The sequence below is a fragment of the Pteropus vampyrus genome, unplaced genomic scaffold (genome assembly GCF_000151845.1).
Source record: "Pteropus vampyrus isolate Shadow unplaced genomic scaffold, Pvam_2.0 Scaffold322, whole genome shotgun sequence".
In the NCBI taxonomy this organism is placed as follows: Eukaryota; Metazoa; Chordata; class Mammalia; order Chiroptera; family Pteropodidae; genus Pteropus; species Pteropus vampyrus.
Window position 1 is genome coordinate 1,627,181 of NW_011889103.1, and position 22,936 is coordinate 1,650,116.

At 39.2% G+C, this 22,936-nt stretch overlaps 2 protein-coding genes across 5 annotated transcripts in view; one reads left to right on the plus strand and one right to left on the minus strand.

The window, feature by feature from the left end:
* GIT2 (GIT ArfGAP 2) overlaps positions 1-7,475 on the minus strand; it is a 36,474-nt gene extending 28,999 nt beyond the window's left edge. For all 3 annotated transcript variants that reach the window (XM_011377824.2, XM_011377826.2, XM_011377825.1), the window contains exons 1-4: positions 7,262-7,475; positions 3,282-3,415; positions 1,639-1,751; positions 917-1,022 (exon numbers count right to left, since the gene is read on the minus strand). In XM_011377824.2, the coding sequence (XP_011376126.1) occupies positions 917-1,022; positions 1,639-1,751; positions 3,282-3,415; positions 7,262-7,313 (405 nt within the window). In that variant the 5' untranslated portion in view covers positions 7,314-7,475. The remainder of the gene's footprint in view (positions 1-916; positions 1,023-1,638; positions 1,752-3,281; positions 3,416-7,261) is intronic.
* A 3,032-nt stretch (positions 7,476-10,507) lies between these two features.
* The window catches only part of ANKRD13A (ankyrin repeat domain 13A), a 32,648-nt gene continuing 20,219 nt past the window's right edge, over positions 10,508-22,936 (plus strand). For both annotated transcript variants that reach the window (XM_011377828.2, XM_011377830.2), the window contains exons 1-3: positions 10,508-10,878; positions 20,718-20,850; positions 21,664-21,788. In XM_011377828.2, the coding sequence (XP_011376130.1) occupies positions 10,783-10,878; positions 20,718-20,850; positions 21,664-21,788 (354 nt within the window). In that variant the 5' untranslated portion in view covers positions 10,508-10,782. The remainder of the gene's footprint in view (positions 10,879-20,717; positions 20,851-21,663; positions 21,789-22,936) is intronic.

Here is a 22,936-nt window from a genome sequence, read left to right on the forward strand (position 1 = left end):
TATATAAGGCTTTAATGAAGTCTTTTTGGGTGGGAAACAGGCCTGTAGTATACCAAATTCTGTACCATTGCAGAAAAGTGTTTATATATTCAGAAGATGATCTGCCTTCCTTTAATTCTAACCTAGAATTGTAGAAAATGCAAAAACCTTTATCACATATATGAAGAAATCTACCCTAACATCTGTATCTAAGTCTTATTTTTTTCAGTTATTTTATTTTTTAGAATTGTGGTAAACACACATACCACATTTTATTCCGTAATGGAAGTAACAAAAAATGGAAGTAATGAGAAACAAAGAAATATATATTTCTATGCAAAGTTTAAAATTCTGAACTGTGAGTACCCAGTGCTCTGTGTGAGCATCTGCCAAAAGCAGTGCTTTGAAAATAAAAATGTGTATTTCTTGTAGCATCTCTCAAGAACACGCAAAGGCCCACATAAAGCCATCTACTCATTTTACAAGTATAATAAATCATCCTGTGTACTACAGCTTTGAGTCACACCCTGCTTCCTGAAGATCCTACTTAGTATGCAACCTAGAAACCTGAAGAAATCCCACAAACTTTCTTTCTAGTCCCTTCTAGAAACAAACTCTGAGATGGTTCCTATTTCAAAATCAACAACAAAAAAAACACCTTACAGAAATACAATTTTCAAACCATGTCTGAAAAACACAAACTTTTTTTGGTAAATACTTATTTTTCCTCTTTGCCTTTAGCTTTGCTAACAGGAATGGCTGCCATCTGAAGTAAGATTAAAGACAAAACCAATTGCAAAAAAAAGCTGTTATAAATTATTTAGTGAATAGTTTTTGTTTTGTTTTTCTTTTCTTCCTTTTAAAGTTTTTCCCCACCCAACAAAACAATATGCTGTTTCATCCAGCAATTTTAGAGATTTTAAAAGGTGTGACCCACCTTACTAAGATCTTTGGCAGTCACACTATCATCATCCCGGCAGGGCAAGCGATGAACAAATGCTAACATCTGATACTTGGCTCTGATGAATTCTGCTTTATTAGGACTGGTTGGAAAACAAAAAACAGTTCACTTGCAGTTCAGATACAACATTCCCCATTCTTTAGACTATAAAAAGAAGAGGAAGTGACCCACATCCCCACTCAAGAATAAAATGGACAATACTGAAATAAGTTTCAGCTGTGCGTAAACCAGCAATCTGAAAATATATATTAGTCATTACAATGGCCAGGACTGCAGAATGACTGCTTGTTATAGCATCTTTCTTCTCTGTGTAATTTTCTTAATTGACCTGGTAACCTTGTGAGGAAGCAGCATTTCATCCCATCTTATAGGTGAGGCATCAGGCAGACTGGAGCCCAGAGCCCAGATTTCCAGTCTAACAGCCTCTTATTTGAGTCCCCAAGCTTAAATCTTTTTACATCAAAAGCCTCCAAGCCTTAATCTCAAACTGGAGAAACCACTGACTCATGTTGGGTAACCATGCAAAAGGAATGGTCCAGTGCCCAGTCTTTGCACCTAATAACAAACAGATCAATGAACAATTGGGGTAACCACCTCCTGTATTGCCCTTGTGGAAGCTGGTCAAAAATAGCTGCACTCCTTTCAGTGGACCCCATGTGTTATGAAGAAATAAAAGTATTTATAAACATTCCACTTACTGTACTTTATCCTGTGGATTAGCTTTACGTCTTCCACTCATTATAGAGGCAGGGTCCAGCAAAGAATGCTCCCATATAGAATTAGCACCATTATTATACAAGGTTTCAACCATCTAAAACCAAACAATATAAAATCATTTTAAATTTCTTTCCACAATTATTCAGTGGGAATTAGTAACTAGGAAAACAAAGCCCTGTTACAAACACTGGCAAGACTGGGATATCATGCACTTCATTATTTTCTGACTTTAGAATGTGAAAGATGACCCTGTACACAGGATTCAGGTTTGACCAGCAGGACAATGAAATATCTAAACGGGCTGGAATATATTGTTCTTACAGATTATGAAAGAAGAGTACGTTGACACTTTAGGGCAGTGTTTTCTAAGACTGATTATTGAAATACCCATTTGCAAGGTTCTTAACCAGCTATATACTGTCTAGTCACTTAATATTTTTTCTTTAAATCCATTCACTTTTACTAGCAATTATGGTTTGAGGTGCAACAGTTGTCATATATACATTAAAATAATGCAACAACTAAATTACTGACATCTGTCTTGAGTACCGCTGGTGGTACATGTGCTATACTTTGGGAATTGTTTTAGGGTTAACTCTGGCATTTAAAACTACTCATCTATGGACTTTATTCAGATTCTATAATAAAATCTGTAAACACAGACTTGAGAGCAGTAAACACCCACTTTCATATGAGCATGAGCTGATAGAAACTTGTGAGCAAAAGTTATTTATAAACCATATCTCCCAATTTCATTTTAAAGCATGACTCCTGACATGGCTCCATCTGTTTTTTTACATCACGGGAGTTTTGTCACATTAGAAACCCAAACCTACTTGTTCTGGTCCCTTCATTCGTATAGGCATATTTAAGAGACATGTTGTGCAGCTGCCATAGATTTAGTAAAGTATGTACTCAAGACAAATGAAGGGGAAACACATGCTTAATTCTTAGTTCCAACAGAACTTCAAGAATGTGCACCCCAAAATAGAAGTACAGGTGACATGACAATGAACCCCCCAAAAAACAACCCACTTAACACTTAGTAGAGTGTTAGGCAATCAGTCAAAACATGTTAACTGAATTTGTGGTCTCTACCTAGTAATGAGAACTTTAAGAAAATTTAAATCAGATGTTTCAGAAATTTCTGAGGAATCTCAGTCCGTGTTTCTATCAAAGCAAAAAAAAAAATGTTCTAAATATATTATCAGGTACTCAGGAATAATTACATTAATGAAAAGTTTCTAAGGCAGTAACTTTCAGAAACATTCATCATAGCATGTGGAAAAGATGGACTATTTAAAAACAATTTCTGGAGACATTCTAAAAAGTCAGCAGTGAAACAGTACCAAGAAATTTTAACTACTATTTCTTTCTTTCTTTCTATAATCGGGCTATTGTGACGAGATTTATGTTAGGAACAAAATATTAAATAATGAATTCAATATATATTTGTATAGATATCTACTGATACACACACACAGCATTGATAGGCACAGCACCTCTATCTAGTTATGATTCAAACATTTTTGTACGATTTAAGGAATAGGAAAATTTTAGTTGCTAAAACAATGAGCCCTAAAAAATTAAATTAAAAACCATGAGAAAAATTCTTATCCTTTACCTGAAGCAATGTTGGAGGCCACGGTGTGTGTTTAAGATGCCTTACTTGAGAGATATGGCGCCCTAGACTCCGATGGACACTGCAGCACTCGTCACATATAAAAGTTCCCCTATTTACTGATGCCCAGGAAGGATCTGAAAGAAGAATGAAATCTCAGTGATGGGGACCAGTTAGATGCTTTACTGCCAGATGGTAAAAGATGAATGAGGTAGGGTTTTTGAAAAAACAAACAAACAAACAAACAAAAAAAACAAACGACATTTTTGTTGTTTTGATATGCTACTCAGTATACCAAACTGGTGAGCTTGTCAGATGATCCCACTTATCTTGGCTGATTCAGTACAACGTTAACTGAGACTAAAAACATGAGTTGAAGTCCTAAATAAGCAGTTACCTCCTTTCTGGTTCAGGGCCACAGTCTGAAGCCCTAATGGGATCTACCATATCAGATGTATGCTCTTTCATTCAAATTAAGAGAAGCAAAGTTGGGAGGATACAGATGAATCATTTTAAATCTATCTCCACAAATGGCAAGGTAATATAATCGCAACACTGAATAATCCACCTAGCATTATCTAAAGAAAATAGTGAAAAGACTGCTACAAATCTACATGCCTATCTGCTTAGCAGAAAGCTGCAAAGTGACGAAACTGTAAAACTGCTCAGCTTCTGTGGTTCTGGAGACAGACTGGGAAACCTGGTGTCTTCCACTAGGGGATGTTCTAGGACATCTACTGTTGTAAAGAAACTACTGAGTCTAATACTGCAACTGATCTAGAAGAACAGATCTGTAATAACAGCAGCTTCACAGAAGCAAAGATATAAAATAAAAACTTCATTTGATATCCATTAAAACAAGGAATAATTTACACTTAATAAGCAAAAATAATTCACTGTGTAAGTAAACTGAATACTTAGAAATCAAAATCAAAACCAAAAAGCAAAACAAAACAAAAATAGACCTATATTTCATCAGATTCACAATGGGGTGACAATAGGTGCCACTCAAGCTGCCTGGTCTAATGGTTATGTTTAAAAATTCTTCAATGTCCACAAAAATTTCTAAAATGCATATATACCATCTTTACCATTTTAAACAGTTTATCTAAACCCTTTCCAACCATATAATGAAAAGTTACGGGATTTCAATCAAAGACAAATCCTAGGAGTCACAGAGTGTGGTAGTTAAGAACACTGGCTCTAGAAACAAGCAGTCCAAGGTTTGAACCCCAAGTCTCCCACTTCGCACAGTGATCTTAGGCCAAGTTATTTTTTTGAACATCCTCACCATGGATCAAATGGGAATAATAACACATCTCAGGGTAATCAGGATTTAAAAAGTAAAGTTGCTTGCATATAGTTAAGTACTCAGTATTGTTAGCTGTTATAACTTAATTAATTTGTAAGTACCATTCAAATATTTTCAAGGACCCAGTGAAAGTGACCACTGGAAAGTTTTTGCTTGTTAATACTTCAAATATCAAATGTTTCATGTGAACACTGTATTACTATAGTGAAAATCACAGTGGAGTTTTAAGGTATTTAAACACAGAGCAGGATATATTTAAAATGAACTAGATTTATTTTTTTAAAAAGTCAAATATTTACTACGATGTGATCATGGTTAAACGTTAAACAAAACAGAAACAAAATAATTCAATGAAGTACAACTCTGTTAGTACTACTATGCCATTGTAAAAGCAAAGATTGGAAACATTAAGATGAAGGATCCCTACAAAGATACATAACATTCTTTTTTGCAATATGGTGCCACTACTGATGACAAAAAAAAAAAAAAGACTTTAGTTTTCACATATCATTTAGAGGATTCACAATGTTCTTAGAGGAAATTAAACACGAAGAAGTCAGCAAGCATTTAACACACATTAAGTAAGATTCTCGATTAATCACTTAATATCATAAATCAGAATCCCATGGAAAGAATATTAGAATGTCAACAGCACAGTAAAATCCAAATTGAGTTTGTATGAATGACGTTAGGTTAGGTGAACCCCTTCCAGTATATCTGAATGTTTAATGCCAGGGCTGCTTAACCTGGGCTCCAGGAACACAACAAATAGGCTTCAGAAATGGCTGTGACCCCACTGAGAAATCTTAACATAAATTCCGTATGGAAAAGTCAGTACCTGTACATTTTCTGAGGAGAGGGCCTTAGCATTCATCGGAATCTCAAAGGGACCCCTAACCCTAAAAGTAACTTTCACCAGGGCTTCACAGAAAAAGCAGCACAAATTCCTAGCTGCTCAACTTCATAGAACATTTCAAGGTAGTGTAATTACACTCAAAACAGGAAGGAAGTGACTCAAGTCTTTGTAGATTAGGCATACGAGACAACTAAAATGATACGATGGAAGAGAAAATGCTCTGAAATAGACAAAATGCTACAGAAGTGCCAAGTAGTATTTAGGGTGGCAATGGAGCCACAGTTTTCCTTTGCTCCAAATCATCCACTGAGAAGTAAAGAATACATATTCCAAGAGGAAGTTTGAATCTAGACTCATGTGAATCGAACACATCACAGACAGTTCAACTGAAAACAGGCAAGAAAATAAGGAAGTGGAACAAATAATGTTTTTAGAGCATTGATGGAGTTTGTATAACACACACTAACTTGGTTTATAAAACACCTCTTTTAAACTCCTCCACCCTTCTATCTTCAAAGGAAACTGGTAACCCCACTGGCACTATACAGGCTATGAAATAACCATATGAGGTTTGAGTTATCACAGTATTAAAATCAGTCTCCACTTTCATATGACAAGATAAAATTCAGAATAGTTGCAAAAACACTGCTGCTCAAAGATTTCATTAAGATTTTTATTGACGCTATTGTGCCAAGGAAGCCATCTTATCTTTGAATTACTTCAAATTCAAAGCGGATAAATCCAAGCACCGGAAATATCATAGAGACCGGTCAATTCAGTTCCAATTGCTAAGATGGATCTGAACTCTAAATTTGAAAATTACACATGGGAGGAATGGTTTTTTGGCTTTTCAATGCCCCCATATGCCTATGCTGCCCCAATGCCAAAATGTGTCTATTTACTAGTGATTTTGCTTTTTTTGTTTTGTTTTGTAAGTTGTAATTAGTGTGTGATTTAGAAATTCAACTCTACCTTTAAAGCGCTGCAAAGGTTCTATACTGAAGAACACAATACAGAAGGAAAAAAAAAAAAAAACTTAGATGAAATGATCCCTAGAATATTCATCGAATCTTCTAACCCCTGAGTGCGGTTCTCCCAATTATCCCCATTGGAAAATTGAGGAAACCAAGGCTTGGCCAAACGAAGTCAGCAGCCCAAGGTCATCCAGAGGCAAAATCTAGTTTGAACTCAGGCCTTTCAGATCCCAAAACTTGACATATGCATTGCCTCCTAAGTGCTGGTTACGTTCACAAGACACCGACATCCTGGAGATACTCCTCGGTGGAGCAGGAGCCCCAATGTCCGGAGCGGAGAAATCATTAACGGGTCCTCTGGCGCGTTTCGGTGGAGGGAAGTGGCGAATGTCGCTCACTCTGGGTAGAGCCCCCTCGTGGAGCGGGGCTCTGGGAGGTGGGGGGTAGGGGAGAGAGAAGGGTGACACCTGCAGCCTCTGGGGGCCGCAGGCGGGAGGACGCTCGCATTGTACTTCTGTAATTGGCCTTCCTGTGGATTGCCCAAGCCCCCTCCCGTTGAAGTACCAGCCCCGGCCCCGAACCAGCTGCCTTCCTGCTCGGCCTGGGACAGAGGGGACAAGAGGGAAGAGAGGGACGAGAGGGCGGCGGCCCCCTCCCCGCCTGCGTCTGACAGGCCTGAGACGGCTCCCGTCCCAAGGCCGCCTCAGTTCCTCCTTGTCGCGACCTCGGGCATGGAGTGCGGGGCTTGGCCGCCGGGACCGCCGAACCCAAGGGGGCGGTCCCGGGGCAGTGGTTCGGGTCAGGAGAGCTGAGGGGAGCGGGCCCGGCCGGTGCAACTCACCCGGCCCGCTGCAGTCAGCGCACACCTCGCTACTTCGGAGCCGCTTCGACATGGCTCCCGCCTCCTACCTGCCCGGTACGTGGGGCCCGGGACAGCGAAGGCGGTGGCGGCGGCAAAAGCGCTTCCGCTCTAACGGGTCCCCACCGCGGCGCTGGCGGCGGCGCCTCTCCCCTCAGCGCCTGAAGCCGCGGCGTAGCACGCACGCGCGGGGAGGCGCCCTTCGGCGTCTAGCAGTCATATGACCGGAAAGGGCACGTTGCCTTGTCTCCATCTTGAGTGAGGGCAGATATGTGTCCCAGATTCTTACGTCATACTTGTAAGTCTTCATAATGGGTCTTCCTCCCCACTAGAAGAGATTCGCTTTGTCTCAGCACTGATTAATACCAGGGCAAGGAGCAAAATCTAGTGACCAGACTCTGCAGCCACAAGCTTCCTGAGGCAATCAATAGTCAAGTCATATAGTATAACTTTGGTTCAGTTCGTTCATTGATTCATTCCTTTACTCAAAAAATATTTATTGAGTACCTACTATGTTCCGTACACTGTTCCAGGCACTGGAGAAACAGCCATGAGTGAGAAAAGAAGAAAAAATATGCTGTTCTTACGTAGCTTACATTCTACTGCTGTAGACCTACAATAAAATAAGTAAAACAAATATGTTAGATGCCTCTTTAGGCTGCAGTTTTAGTCTTATCTGCAAAATGGAGATAATGTGTTATCTACCTTTAACCCTCGGTTTGCTATTGTATGGCCTACTACCTAAGAATAACTTTTTACAATTTTAAAGGGTTATGAAAGGGAGTGGCCCTTTTACAAGAAAAAAAGGAAGAGGAAGAAGACTATCAACAAAACTCTTATGTGACCTGCAAAGCTGAATATTAACTATCTGGCTAAAGACAAATGGAATAACTTACAGAAAAGTGTGGTGTGCTTGTTGCATAGTAGTAAGTCCTCAATAATAGTGGCCTGTTAGTATTACTATTATTCTTTAATCACAACTTTTTTGGGGGAGAATAAGAATAGATAACCTAGAGTAATTTACAGGATGTTGTGAGATAAACATAATGAGATGAGTTCAATCAGTGTGAAGGAGAGACGTGGCTCTAATACTAATGAATATTTATAGTGTGTATCTTATATGTTACCGAACACAAAAAACTTAGGAAGCTTTGACTACAAATAAGTGACAAAGATTTATTCAAGGGTATTAGGATTTGCAAATAGAAAACACTACCAGTTAATACTCAGTGTTCCAAAGAAAAGAGAAAAGTTGAGAGTTCTTATAGTAAAAAGTACATCCTTGAGAAGAATCAGTCCTGCATTCTTATCTTCTGAATTGATCTGAGATGGTGATCTTCCAGAAGTCAGGCTGTCTGGATAATGGATGTTAGGTCTGGACACATGAACATTTTTTCTTAGTCGTTCAGAGGGTTATCTATAGGAGATACACACACACACACACACACACACACACACACACACATGTATGAATGGATATATATATGTATGTATGGATATATATATGTATGTGTATATAGAATGGATATATGTGTGTGTGTGTGTGTGTGTGTGTGTGTTTATATATATATATCCCCAGGCATTGATGCACAACTGAGAAGAAGTTCAAAAGTTAAAGTCTTCAGGCTAGTTAAAGTAAAATAAAATCTATTCTTCATGCTTTGGCCCATTTGGTCTGAATCAGTTTTGTCAGTTTCACTATACAAACTCTATTTTTAGTCAGCTTAGCTGACTTCATCTTGTTTTCTTCACTCATTCCTCACACAACTATGAGCTCCATTTAGCAAATATTGGATGCCTACTATGGACCAGGTACTATTTTGACTTTAGGTACTTTGGTAAGCAGCCATTGTGGAGTTTTTCAATTAATGAATAAGAGAGATGTTCAATAATAGTGCAACGATGAAGAGAAAGAAGATTAAGTTGCACAAGACTTCTGAAAGCATACAAAGTCCTGGGAGAGGGTCTCAGAAGCTCTGGTCTTTGGTCCATCTCTCCATGTGTGATGTAGCCATAACTACATAATTCCTACACATTCCACAGTAAGAGCCTCTGGGTGCCACCCTGATGCTCCTGCATCCTGTTTTGGTTTGCAGACTCACACATCTTCTGGACTCAACATGTGTAGAGAATGGATTAAGCCAGGATTCTTGAACAGCTGTTGTCGCAGGCATCTGAAAAGCTGGATGTGCACAAGAGGAAAGACAGAGGGTAAACTTTCAGGATGTATTAAATAACTTCACCCAGCTATGTAGTCTAGTCGTAGACAGCTGTGCAGAAAACTCAGGCTGGTGAGTAGCTGTAAATTGACTTGGTTCTTCATTCAATCACGGATCTGTAGTGTCTTAGGTTGAAACTCAAAGAATTAACTTTATACTTGCAGAATGTTGTCGTCTGGGTATTATCTACTAGTTTTTTCATCTACAAACCCAAATTCAAATTGCTAGCTTCAAAAATAAATGACACTCATATGTAAAATAGACCACCACCATAGGTAACTGAATCATAACCTAGTTTGTAGTTCAGACAGAACAGTGATTCTCAACTGAGGATGACTTTTTTCTTCTAAAGGACAATGGGTAATGTCTGGAGACATTTTGAGGGGAGTACTATAGGCATCCAGTGGGTAGAAAGTCCAGGGATGCTGCTCTTTATCCTACAAAGCACAGGATCTCCCCCCTTCCCGCCCCCCTCCCCCCCCCCCCCCCCAAGAATTGTCTGGTTCAAAGCGCTCATTTCTTGAGAAACCGTGAGATAGACCTATCCACATATAATATTTAATGCCACTTCTCCAGGGGTTATAGTTCCCCCTTTAAAATTGTTTGGTGTTGCCCACTTCCAAAATGGCTTCTGACCATCATGGAAGCATCTGCCCAGGTCCAAAAAGGCTGCAAGAGTGTCAGCAGCTGGAATGGTTTGGCTCAGGCCCTGTTGTCACCCCCTGACCGCATAGCCGTTGGAAGAGGCCCAGTTGTGGACTGAACCATATGAGGTTGGTGGAGCAGGGGAAAGGGACTGGTGAGGGGTAGACTGAGTTTTCCATGTCCACATCCTGGGCTAAGGGAGAGAATTTTATTTCTTTTTTGGGGAACTAAACTGTGTCTTCCGATGTGGAGTTGGAGGTGGGTGGGATTGGGTGGATCCCAGGCCGGGTGTCTGGCCTCGCCTCCTCCCCGCCGCGGCGTGCGGTGGTTCGCTCCCGGCACTTCCCTGTTTGAGGCAGTTGGGCCCGCAGAAGTCGGTTAGGGAGCTGTCAGCTCGGGCGGGAGCGCGGCGGGGCGCGGGGTGGGCGCGGCCGACAGGGTCCCCGGCCCAGCCCGCGACCCCCGGCCTCCCGCGCGCCCAGCACTTGACCCACGGGCCGCTCGCAGGCGTACTGCGACCCCCGCTTGCTCGCCTCGCTCTCGCTCGCCGGCCACGGGGCAGGCGGGCGGGCGCCGGAGACCCCGCCGGGGCTGAGCCTTGGCAAGCGGGCGGTGAGGGCCCAGCTGCGGCTCCTCGCCATGTCCTCGGCCAGCGACGCCAGTGGCCACTTCCCTTTGCACCTCCTGGTCTGGAACAATGACTACCAGCAGCTGGAGAAGGAGCTGCGGGGCCAGGTGAGGTGAGGGGCGGGGTGGGGTCCGCCCCCGGTGAGGGGGAAATCCGGAGTCGTTTCACCTCCCTGAGCCCATCTTCTGCCCTCTGCCCTCTGCCCTCGGTGCCGTGCAGACTAATCAGTTCCGCAGTAGTGGGACAGCAATAATAATAAAACATGGATTGGGTGCTTACTGTGTGCCAGGCCCTGTGCCAAGGGCTTTATTACATTATCTCTTTTGCCTTTCCAGCAATCTTAGGAGGTGCTATTATTATATTTGACAGAAAAGGAAACGGAGATGCTCAGAGGTTATATGCCTTGCGCAAGGTTTCCCACCTATGAAATACCAAGTTGGGATTTTAACTGTGGCTGGCTTGTTCCAGGGAGCACCGTCTTAACCACTAGCTAGGCTCCACTGCCTCTCCTAAAGATGTTAAGAACTACACATACCATTCACCCCACCCACCCTTTTTGTAAGGAAGTGCTTGGTTGGGTTTAGAGTCCAGGTTTGGAGTCCAGGTTCGAACTGGCCCTGTGACCTTGGGCAAGGCATTTTTCCTTTCTGGCTCCTGGGAGGCTTATACATATCAGAATTTGAGAGGCTGGTATATACCAAAATTTGAGAGTCACTGGTGCCCAGGATCCTTAAAACTTTCTCTTCTAAAGTGCTTTGATTGCTTGTCTTTTACTCATTGCCATCTCTTTAAAGCAGTGATTCTTAATGGGCGGTGATTTTGACCTTTCACTTCTCTAAATGGTGATACATGTAGACATTTTTGGTTTTTACAAATGGGGAGTGGTTGCTATTGGGATATAGTGATAAAGGCCCCAGGGATGCTGCTCAACATCCTACAAGACAGCCAATGCACAAGACAGCCCCCTGCAACCAAGAATTATCTGGTCCAACTTGGCAGTAGTGTTTTGCTTGAGAAACCCTTGTTTAAAGGCATCTCAATTCTGGGAGTTATTGGTGTTTTCAAGTTACAAGCTAACAGACTTAGCAGTTAGAATAAGGGTTTGTAGTTATTTGGCATAATTGTATTTGTTGGCTTCATTTTATCCAGTGTGCTAAAGTCCTGGGTTTTGAGTGGCTCAAAACTGACGTTATAATTGTCAAGAAATTTTGAAGGAAAAGGGAGCATTGGTTTTCTTTTGGTTGGCAAAAATTGAGCAAAGTCAGCATCACCCCATTTGATGAAGAGTTACTGCTAAGCATGTTCTTATACCCTGCCATATTTCTTTTAAATCTGTTGAGCACCCACTGGAAATCAAAAGTTGCTCTTTTCATTTAAATCCTCCATCTACGGAGAATAAACTTTTATTATAAGAGTCATTGGTCTTAATTAGATCATGCCCCCAGAGTAAATGATTCACCATTAGGCATCCTAGTACACCTAATGATTCAATTATCTTTCTGTTGCTAGACGTGGCTCTGAGGGAGGACTCCATCATTTTGCTCTTAACTCTAAGTCTTACTCACCTTGGAAAGGTTGAGATAAAATACAGAGTTAGAGAATTAACATCTCATTTGATAGAAAGGTTCATCAATATCATTAAACCACACGCTCTTTCAATACCAATTTCTGAAACTAGGTGTTCTAGTCATTGGAGGTGAAGAAAAGAGTTTAAATGAAGTGCAGTTTTTCTTTATAAAAAAAACTTGTTTGATAAGATTGAAGTCTTGGTTTATAATCTAAAATATGGCATAGTTGAATTATCTCTTTTTTTCTGCAAGCTGTAATAAAAGTGTTCCTTGAAAATTCTCTGTGCCCCTTACCTTGAAGAATGTTAAGGATATTTGTGATTAGAGAATAATAATATTGTAGCAGATTTTCCTGGAGTAAACTGGTCTTTAATGCCTTCAACTCTCAAGGAGGTCAAGGTAGAATATTAATACTTGCTAAATTATTTGGCTTTGACTTTGTTATTGGTAATCACTGTAGATCACTTCACACTATGCCTATTTCCTTTGAGGAAGAGGTAGTTGAAATGTATTCATAAAGAACATCTTGACCATGCAATCCAATTTCAATCCTGTAACTTGGCCATTGAAAGGATCGAGATGGGCTGGCTTCCAGGCCATGCTACCTGTGCTCAGAACAAGCTCGTGCATAGTTTAATATGCTGCTTTTACTGTCTTGAAATTTATTTTTTTGCATTTTCATTTTTCACTGGGCCCTGTAACTTATGTGACTGGTTCAGGGTCAAGAAGTTGATAATTGATATCATTAAAATATATGGCAGGGAGTATTTTGTTGCTTTCATATTTATTGAGCTACTCGTTGATTATGAAACAGCTACCTACTTCTGTGACTTGAAGGCAGTTGGATTAATGGCCAGTACTGATGCTGATTAAGTTGTGAGAATAGGTGTGTTATTTACTCTTGCTGAATTGTTTTATCACTTGTAAAAATGGAGAGAATAACACTGAAAGCTTACTATTTTTCCAGGTACTTTGCTGAAAAGTTTCATGTGCAGTTTTGTATTTAATTCTTGCACCAGTCCTCTGGGGTGAGTGCTATTACAATTCCCATTTTACAGATTAGGCAACCGAGGCGGAGAGGCTCAGTTGCATGTTTAGCTAGTGGCTGAACCAGGATGTGAACCCAGAAAGTTAGACTCTGCCCTAATCTTGTATTCCAGAAAGTTAGACTCTGCCCTAATCTTGTATTCTTAACCCTTCTGTTATATTTCATTCAGTAGAAGTTCCTCCATTTCAGGATTGTGGAAAATAAGGCAGAGTGGAGAACTGATCTGAAAATGCAGGCACGTAGTAAATGGGTACAATACCATTTGCCGTGATTGCTGCTGTTATTATGGTCGCGGGTCTTTAGCTTCTTTTATGTATGTTCCAGTTTTTCCACAAGGAAAACATATTGGTTGTATAATTAAAAACAAAAAATTCCTACTACCCTAGCAATAAAACCAGCTGTTTCACTTAATATTTTGTTTGCCAGTAAGTTTCTGCTGTCCATTCCTTCATTCTTTCCATTTCGCCAGAGAGAATTAAGCAGGCATACTGGTAACTAGAAGAATTTTATTTTGTTTTAGGAACAGTAGCACAGAAAGAATCAAGTTTATCCAGATGAAGCAGATAAGCAGGAAGCACGTGTTTCTGAGTGTGTGTGAGTCAGCCCCCCTTCTTGCTAATAGCTGGAGTTGGCTGTTTATATAACTTTGTCAATTATGAGATTGTTTCTAGTTTTCAACAGAGGCACTTTATTAAATGCCTTTTAACCCATCACTCTACTGTCCTTGATATTCAGTAGGGTCTTGATGTTGGTTGGTGCAGTTGAAATGTTTGCATTATGGTTTTGCCATTTGTCATTTAGTGAGAGAGGTCTGTAAAACATCTTTGGTTTTACCCATGCTGAGAGAATGAATGAAACCGTAAGGGGACAGTTGCAAAGGTCAGTCAGTGCATCTTAGATGTGGGAAGGAAAACCCTGGGACTGAATAGGGTAGAGGGTGGCAGACACTAAGGGCCAGTCCCCTAGCAAGTGAAGGCACAAAATCCAGTGAAGGCAAGAGGATGAGGGTGGTCTAGGCATCAGTATTTGGAACTATGGTGAGGTGCTCACCCCAGCCTGTGGCAAGGCTGGGTAAGGCCAGTGGGCACACGTTTGAGTCAGTGCCTGTTTACTGGAGGCCGGCCATGAGCCAGGGGCTGAGCATCCAAGATAAAAGCCTAGAACCTGTTCTCAAGTGCTCCTCCTCAGCCCTGGGGATTCAGGCTCACCTTAGGAAACCAGGCTTGTGGATACCTTTATTCCACTGTCCTGGAGCTGGGGAACGAGTTCAGGCCACAGCCGCAGAGGACAGGGCAATCTGAGAGTGCACAGGAATGAGGGTGGTGGCCTGAGCTTCCTCCCTAGAGGTAACAGTGATAGTTTATGAAGCCTTACTTCATGCACAGAAGGGTTGAGTAATTCACCTGAGGCTAATAAGGGACCCAGCAGAATGGGCCTGTTGTTTGGCTTTGCAGCCTGCACTCAAAGCTCGGCCTTTTACTGCCTCTGGAGGACAGCAGGATGGTAAAGAAGGCTTTCATCAAGAAAAGTTGATGGGCTTAAATTAGCAGATAGGAAGATGTACAGAAATCTCATTCCTTTTCTTTGTTGAGAGGCACAATTATGGTTAGAAGGGGTGGGTATTTTTAATTTGGTGTAGCTCATGACTGAAGAAACTTAAAACGATCAGCTTTGAAAATGAATTCCAATGAAATTCAGATAACTCTTGCTCACTGAACTAATGTCCTTAGTTGAAGACCCTAAGCCCCACTATTACCAGTAATGAAATTTGAACAAATACCTATTAGGAAGAAAGTGACAACTTATATGAAACTACATAGCGTGAGTGTATGATAATAAGAACTATCTCTTCTTAGTGCTTACTATGGAGTTAGGCATTGTGCCTTGACCTTTGTAAGAATTCTGTAAGGTAGGTGTTTTTTGTTCTCATTTTACAAGGGAGCAAACTGAAGCTCAAGAGAAATTAAGCAACACATCAAACAGAATATAGATGATACATTCGTTTTATGTCTTACATAAAACACATACATTGATTTTTAAATATCTATATTGAGATATAATTCACTCATACAACTCATCCATTATAGTGTATTATTCAGTGGTTTTTAGTATATTCACTGAGTGTGCAACTATCACCACTATCAAATTCAAGAACACTTCTATCACCCCCAAAAGAAACTCCATTCCCTTAGTTACTCCCCATTTCCCCCAAGCCCTTCAGCCCCAGACAACCATTTATCTACTTGCTGTCTTTATAGATTTGCCTATTCTGGTCATTTCTTACAAATGGTATTGTACAATATGTGGCCTTTTGTATCTGGCTTCTTTAATCTAACATGATGTTTTTGAGGTTCATTCATATTGTGGCATCTATCAGTATTTTATTCCTTTTTATGGCTAAATAATAAATACTTCATTGTATATGTATCACATTTTGTTTATCTCTTTACCAGTTAACGGACATTCCCCGGCCCGCCCAATTTTTGGCTCTTATAAATAATGTTGCTATGCACATTTGTGTGCAAGTTTTTGTATGTTTATTTCTTTCGGTAAATACCTATGAGAGGAATTGCTGGGTTATTTGGTCACTTTACGTTTAACTTTTTGAGGAGCTGCCAACTTTTTTCAAATTGGTTGTACCATTTACATTCCCGCCACCAGTGTATGAGAGTTCCAGTTTCTCTATGTCCTTATCAACACTTGTTATTGTCTGCCTTCTGATTGTAGCCATTCTAGTGGGTATGAAGTGGTATTTCATTGTGGTTTTGGTTTGCATTTCCCTAATGATTAGTGATATTGAGCATCTTTTTATGTGTTTATTGGTGATTTGCATATTTTCTTTGAAAAAAACATCTATTCAAATCCTTTGCTCATTTTAATTGGGTTGTCTTTTTATTCCAGAGTAGTTCTTTATGTATTCTGCATATCAGCCCCATATCACATTTATGGCTTGCTGATATTTTCTCCTAATTCTGTGGGTTGTCTTTTTCTTTCTTTATGATATAATTTGAAGTACAAATATTTTCAAATTTGATGAAGTGCAATTTTTCTGTTTTTTTCTTTTGTCTCTTATGCTTTTGGTGTTATATCTGAGAAGGCTTTGCCTAACTGAAGGTCACAATGGTGTACCCCTATGTTTTTTTCTTTAACCTTTCACCCTTTTCTCCCAGTCCCACAACCCCTTCTCTCTGACTGTCACCAAATTTTCCTCTATATATTTGTGAGTCTATTTTTGATTACTTTGTTCTTTTTGTTCCTAGATTGTACATATAAGTGAAATCATGTAGTATTTATCTTTCTCTGTCTGACTTATTTCACTCAGCTTAATAACCTCTAGGTCCATCTATGTTGTTGCAAATGGTAGGATTTCATTTTTTTTAATGGCTGAGTAATATTCCATTGTATATATGAACCATAACTTCTTTATCTAATTGTCTGATGATGGGCATTTAGGTTACTTCCATATCTTGGCTATTGTAAATTGTGTTGCCATGAGCATAGGAGTGCATAGATCTTTACAAATTATTGTTTTGGTTTTTTTGGATAAATACTTAGAAGTGCAATGCTGGGTCAAAAGTATATCCATTTTTAATTTTTTGAGAAAACTCCACACTGTTTTCCATAGTGGCTGTACCAATTTGCAATCCTACCAACAGTGTATGAGGATTCCCTTTTCTCCAGATCCTCGCCAACTTGTTCTTTGATTTATTCATGATAGCCATTCTGACAGGTGTGAGGTGATATCTCATTGTAGTTTTAATTTGCATTTCTCTGATGAGTAGTGTGACCTGGAGCATCTTTTCATATGTCTCTTGGCCATCTGTATTTCCTCTTTGGAGAAATGTCTGTTCAGGTCTTCCACCCATTTTTTAATTGGATTTTTTGTTTTTTTTGTTGTTGAGTTGTATGAGTTCTTTATATATTTTGAGTATTAACTTTTTATCAGATGTATCATAAGCAAATATCATTCAGTCGATTGTCTTTTTGTTTTGTTGATGGTTTCCTTTGCTGTACAAAAACTTTTTAGTTTGACGTAGTCCCATTTGTTTGTTTTTTCTTTTGTTTCCCTTGCCTGAGGAGATATATCTGAAAAGAAATTACTGTTAGCAATATCAGAGTTTACTGCCTATGTTTCTTATGTTTTCTTACAAGGGTTTTTTTTTGTTTCAGCTGTTACATTTGGGTTTATGGTCAGTTTTGAGCTAATATTCATGTAGGGTATATGTAAAATGTCATTCTTTGCATGTGGATATCCAGTTGTTCAAGCATCATTTGTTGAAAATATTTTTTCCCATTTAATTATTATGGCACCTTGTTAAAAATCAGTTGACCAGAAATGCGTAAGTTTATTTGTGGACTCTAAATTGTATTCCATTAATTTATTTGTCTTTCCTTATGCCAGTACCACATTGTTTTGTTTGCTATAGCTTTGTGTTGTAAGTTTTGAAATTGGAAAGTGTGAGTCCTCAAACTTTATTCATCTTTTCCAGATGGTTTTGGCTCTTCTGGATTCCTTCCATTTCCTTATGAATTTTAGGATCAGCTTGTCAGTTTCTGCAAAAAGCCAGCTGAAATTTTGATAGGGATCGCTTCGACTCTGCACCTCAATTTGGAGAGTATTGACATCTTTATATTAAGTCTTTGAACCATGAATGAACATGGAATGTTTTTTCATTTATTTAGATCTTTATTATTTTCAGACTATAAGTTTTGTGCTTTATAATTTTCAGACTCTAAGTTTTGTATGTCTTTTTAAAATTTATTCCTAAATGTTTTATTCTTTTTGATGCTATTGTAAATGGAATTATTTTTTAAATTTCATTTTTGAGTTGTTTGTTACAAGTGTATAGAAGTACAGTTGATTTTTGAATGTTGATCTTGTATCCTGCAACCTCGCTGAACTCTTTTATTAGTTCTAAAAGTTTTTAAACATCTTTAGGATTTTCTATATTTGAGATGGTGTTGTTGTCTGTGAATAAAGAGAGTTTTACTTCTTCATTTCCAATTTGGATGCCTTTTATTTCTTTTTCTTGCCTTATTACTCTGGTTAAAACCTTTAGTTCAATGTTTGACAGAAATGACAAAAGAGAACATCCTTGTCTTGTTCCTTACCTTAAGGGGAGAGCATCTAGTCTTTCATCATTAAGTATGATGTTAGCTGTGGTTTTTTTCATAGATAGATGCTCTTTGAGGAACCTCTTTTCTATTTCTGGTTTGTTTAGTTTTTTTTTTTTTTTTTATCGTGAAGAGGTGTTGGATTTTGTTAAATGCTTTTTTGCGTTGTCTTAGTCTGTTTGGGCTGCTGTAACAAAATACAACACACTGGGTAGTTTATAAACAATGGGAATCTATTTCTCACCGTTCTGGAAATTTCCGATTTTAGTAATTTGAATCTTCTCACTTTTTTTTCTTGGTCAATCAAGCTGAAAGTTTGTCAATTTTGTTGATATTTTCCAAGAACCAACTTCTGGTTTTGCTGGTTTTTATATCCTCTATCTCACTAACTTCCACTCTAATCTTTATTCATCCATTGTTTTTAATCACATTGTTACCATACCATATCATAACATCCCTTCTCGCCTCTCAAATGAGAAAGAGAGGTACAGGAGGCTCAGAAGAGTTATAATTAGCCATGCAAAGTATGCTGCTATGGCTCATATGTATAGTTTTCCCTGTAGTCCAAAACAGAAGAAAGTCAACAATTTAATGTATTTGGCATTGGTTTTATATGGTCACTCTGGAGCTTGAGAGTTAATCCTTAGTCTGAGATGTTAGTTTTGTTCTGGGGTGTGAATTGCAGTAAGTAGTTTCCCCTTTTGTGTGATAAATATTGTTAAGCATCTCCTGTATTTTAGGCTGTGTGCTAAACCTAACACCTTTCATGTAGATTGAACTTGTTAGGTAAGAAAACAGTTTATATAACAGATTTATAAGAAGATAATAAATTTGCTAATTATGTCTTTCTTACTAAAATTCAACTAAGTTCATAGTTTTTCGCCAAATTACATAAAAAAAAATACAAAACAATGATTTAATGCAAATTAGAGACTAGGTTGGATCCTACTCTTTGAAATTCTCAATCTCTTTGGTGAAATAGACATGCCACACCCTTGAGAAAAGTCAGGGAATCCTGGGAAGTAGTGTGGGCCCTGTTTGAGGAGATATGTTGGTATTTCAGCACTTGAGAGAACACTGAGAACTGGGATTGGTCCAGGAGGACGTGTATTCACTTAGCAGAATATTTTCAACCACCTCTATTATTCCTCAATGGCATTCTTGTCTTCACTGCACAATAGACATGATACACTTAGCAAACAGGGAGATTCAATAACTGTTGGACAGTCCTGTTTACTTTTCTTCCCTGTGGCCAATAAGTGGAACATTCTGGATATATTTGGAGGCTGCAGTTAGTACCTGCACAACTAGCATCTCAAATCAAGACAAAACACATTTTCTAAGAAGTACTATGGCACTTAAAGTTTTTACATTCCAGAAGTCCCATGGCAGTTTTCTGCATCCTTGGAAGAATGTTCGGAGCCATCTTTGGAAGGCAGGCATCAGCCATTCAGACTGAGCTCACACCAAAGAAATAGGCACTTGGCTCTGGAGACCCAATGCAGGTGCCAGAAGGAGAGCCAGAATAGGAATGAAGAGGAAAAGCTAAATGGGAATGTCCAGCATGGGAAAGAAAACCCTTGAGGGGGAATGGACTGATGGTGGGTGCATGTTTTTACGTTTATCGATAAATATGTCCACATGCACACCTGGCGGATCATTCTCATTGTCTGGTAGGACCGCCATGCTGCTACTCCTGGCTACTTGGAACTCAAAACACAATAACGAGAGTGGTGTTTCGCCGGAAATCCAGCTAGAGAATGTAATTTTATTCTGATCCAAATTACCTTCTGTATTTTCAGGTTTGATTAGAGGCTTGCGTTTCCCGTTCTAGCCTTGAATGCTGATTTGCGCTTAAGAAATCCCTCACATTCCGTGCCATGGGGTAGTTGCATTTTGTGAAAGCCCCTAGCCTTGTTTAGACTTAATTTGAGTGTAGTTGAGAACTTAAGGTTATGTTTGATGCTCTGAGGTCTATCGCAAGCATTAGACACTTAATTTTATAGAAAGAGGAGCTCAGTAACTATCATCTTTGTTTATAGCCCCCAAATTCATATTCCAACCGTGCCCACATGCAAGTATTCATTTTTCCATATATTGCTGTAATTAATGTGTAAATACTATTTTCTGTTTTTATATTTATATTCTCTCAAACACATTGCCACATTTTTATATAATATTCCCAATTATATAAATGCCAGTGTTTACTTTACAGAATGTAGAGGCTCTGGATCCACGAGGTCGAACCTTATTGCATCTTGCTGTGTCTTTGGGACATTTGGAATCTGCTAGAGTCTTGCTCCGGCATAAAGCAGATGTTACAAAAGAAAATCGCGATGGATGGACAGGCAAGTATACTCATAAAAATTATTTAAAGACTTTTATTTTGGTTTCTCTTTCTGAATAAAGGCCCGTCTCAATCATCATTGTTATCTTTATCTTAAGACTCTTTCTCTCTTGGAACTAGGAGCCAGGATAAAGAGAGAGCGCCTTGGATGCTGCTGGCTGATTTGCAGCACAATGGCCCAAATTGTTTCCTGGGCCAAAAGCCCTAGGTAGAGAGTGACTCCTCATCTAGAAAGCAGCTCTCAGTCCAAACTCTTTCCACCACACACAAGGGTAGAGGCCAGATTTCCTGAGGAATGGGATGCTAACGCCAGTGAACCCATCAGGATAGGCAAAAATCAAAAAGAAATTATGGCTAAAAGTGACCTTCCCAGTGAAATCTTGGCATTTCACTTTTTTGGCAAGCTCTCTTATTATTCAGAGTAATTTTGTGTTGACTGAACTGGGATATGCACGAGCATGAGCCCTGCCTGCGCAGTCTGCATGTAACCGCAGTCGTGTGGTCACATAGTTAAAGCCAGCTTCTTGAAGACATTGTCAGGATTTCAGAACCAATGGTAAGAAAGGGGGATAAAGGAAGGGTGGAAGGGTTTTGACCAAGAGAGTAGGAGTGCTCTATTTTCTTCTTTTCACTCATTTAAGAACTAGCAATAAGATGTCATGGTCAGAAACGAGACCATGTGACTGCAGCCTTTCTCCCTCTGGGAAGAAAATGTTGGTCTTTGATTTATAGAGACATTTTTCAGACTGGCTTTGGAATTTGTCAGAAAGTGTGAGAATAAGAGGTGATTAAATTTCACCTTTTTGTTTTCTAGTTTTACATGAGGCTGTGAGCACCGGCGACCCCGAAATGGTATACGTAGTTCTTCAACATCGAGACTACCACAACACATCCATGGCCCTTGAAGGAGTCCCTGAGCTGCTCCAAAAAATTCTCGAGGTATCTACAAATGTGGTGTTGCCATCATTCGAGTTAAATGCTGACACGATAACTGGAAGCACAGTTTGACATTCTTGTGTGCTTCCCTGAAGAGTTTTCTGAATCATGACTATGATATGTTGAATACTAAATAGCATTATTTCTTACCTTTCCAACTTATTAAATGTCTGAGGTCTTTCACAAATTATGTTTCTAGGACACTAGACTTACTCTTTTAAGGGCCATTTAAAAACTAGAACTAAAACAAATGGACAACAAACAATTAACTTGTCTAGGTGCCTGATTTCTTAAGAGTAGCCTCCTGAGCATAGGTCATCTTAGGGAGATTATGATGGGCATCAGTTACTGGACAGGGATTTTCAGGGTCTGTTGAAATTAAGAGGTCTGTGTGCAACTTCTCCTTGCCACTCCTTAATTAATCTATTGCTTTAATTTATTGACAATTTTTGGCTTTTGGGCACTTTATCTCTCTTGTGAATTAAAGTATATGGGCTCTGTGACACTTAGGGAACTTTCTTAAAAAGTTTTATTTTTAGGTTGCCATTCTTCAGATAATCTCTGTTACCTGCAAAAATTGTCTGATTGGTCAACCATGTGCAATATTCCCAGGGTAGGAGATGAGAAAGTACCAGTGATTCAATTTTAATGTCATTTATCCTCAATTTAAGCCCAGAAGTGAGCTCCCCAAATAGCTCCAAAGGTATTTGGTAGATAAATTGGCTTTACAATTTTAGTCAAAATACATTTCTTGAGAAAAATGAACAGTTCTGTTGTGCAAAGGAACAATTTTACTGGAAGTAAGACAATCACTGCTTGTTATCTGAGTACTCTTTTTAAAAAATTATTTCTATGACACTCAAGCTAAATCCTGCATAATATATTAATTTTCCATGTACTACAAAGAAACCTTCCATGTCATGTGAAGTAGTTACATGCATTGTTTTTGAAATAGGTGTGTGTTTAAGTGTACAACAATCTCATGGATTTATTGTTCTCTTATCTAACCTCCTGCAGGAGGAACAAAAAACAAAATGACTTACTTAACGTGGAGTCATCCCTCATTTAAAAAATTCAATGTAAGGGATTTTCTTTCTTTTTACCTGTATTGAGTCATAACAATGAACTGCATTGAATTGTATTCTCTGCTT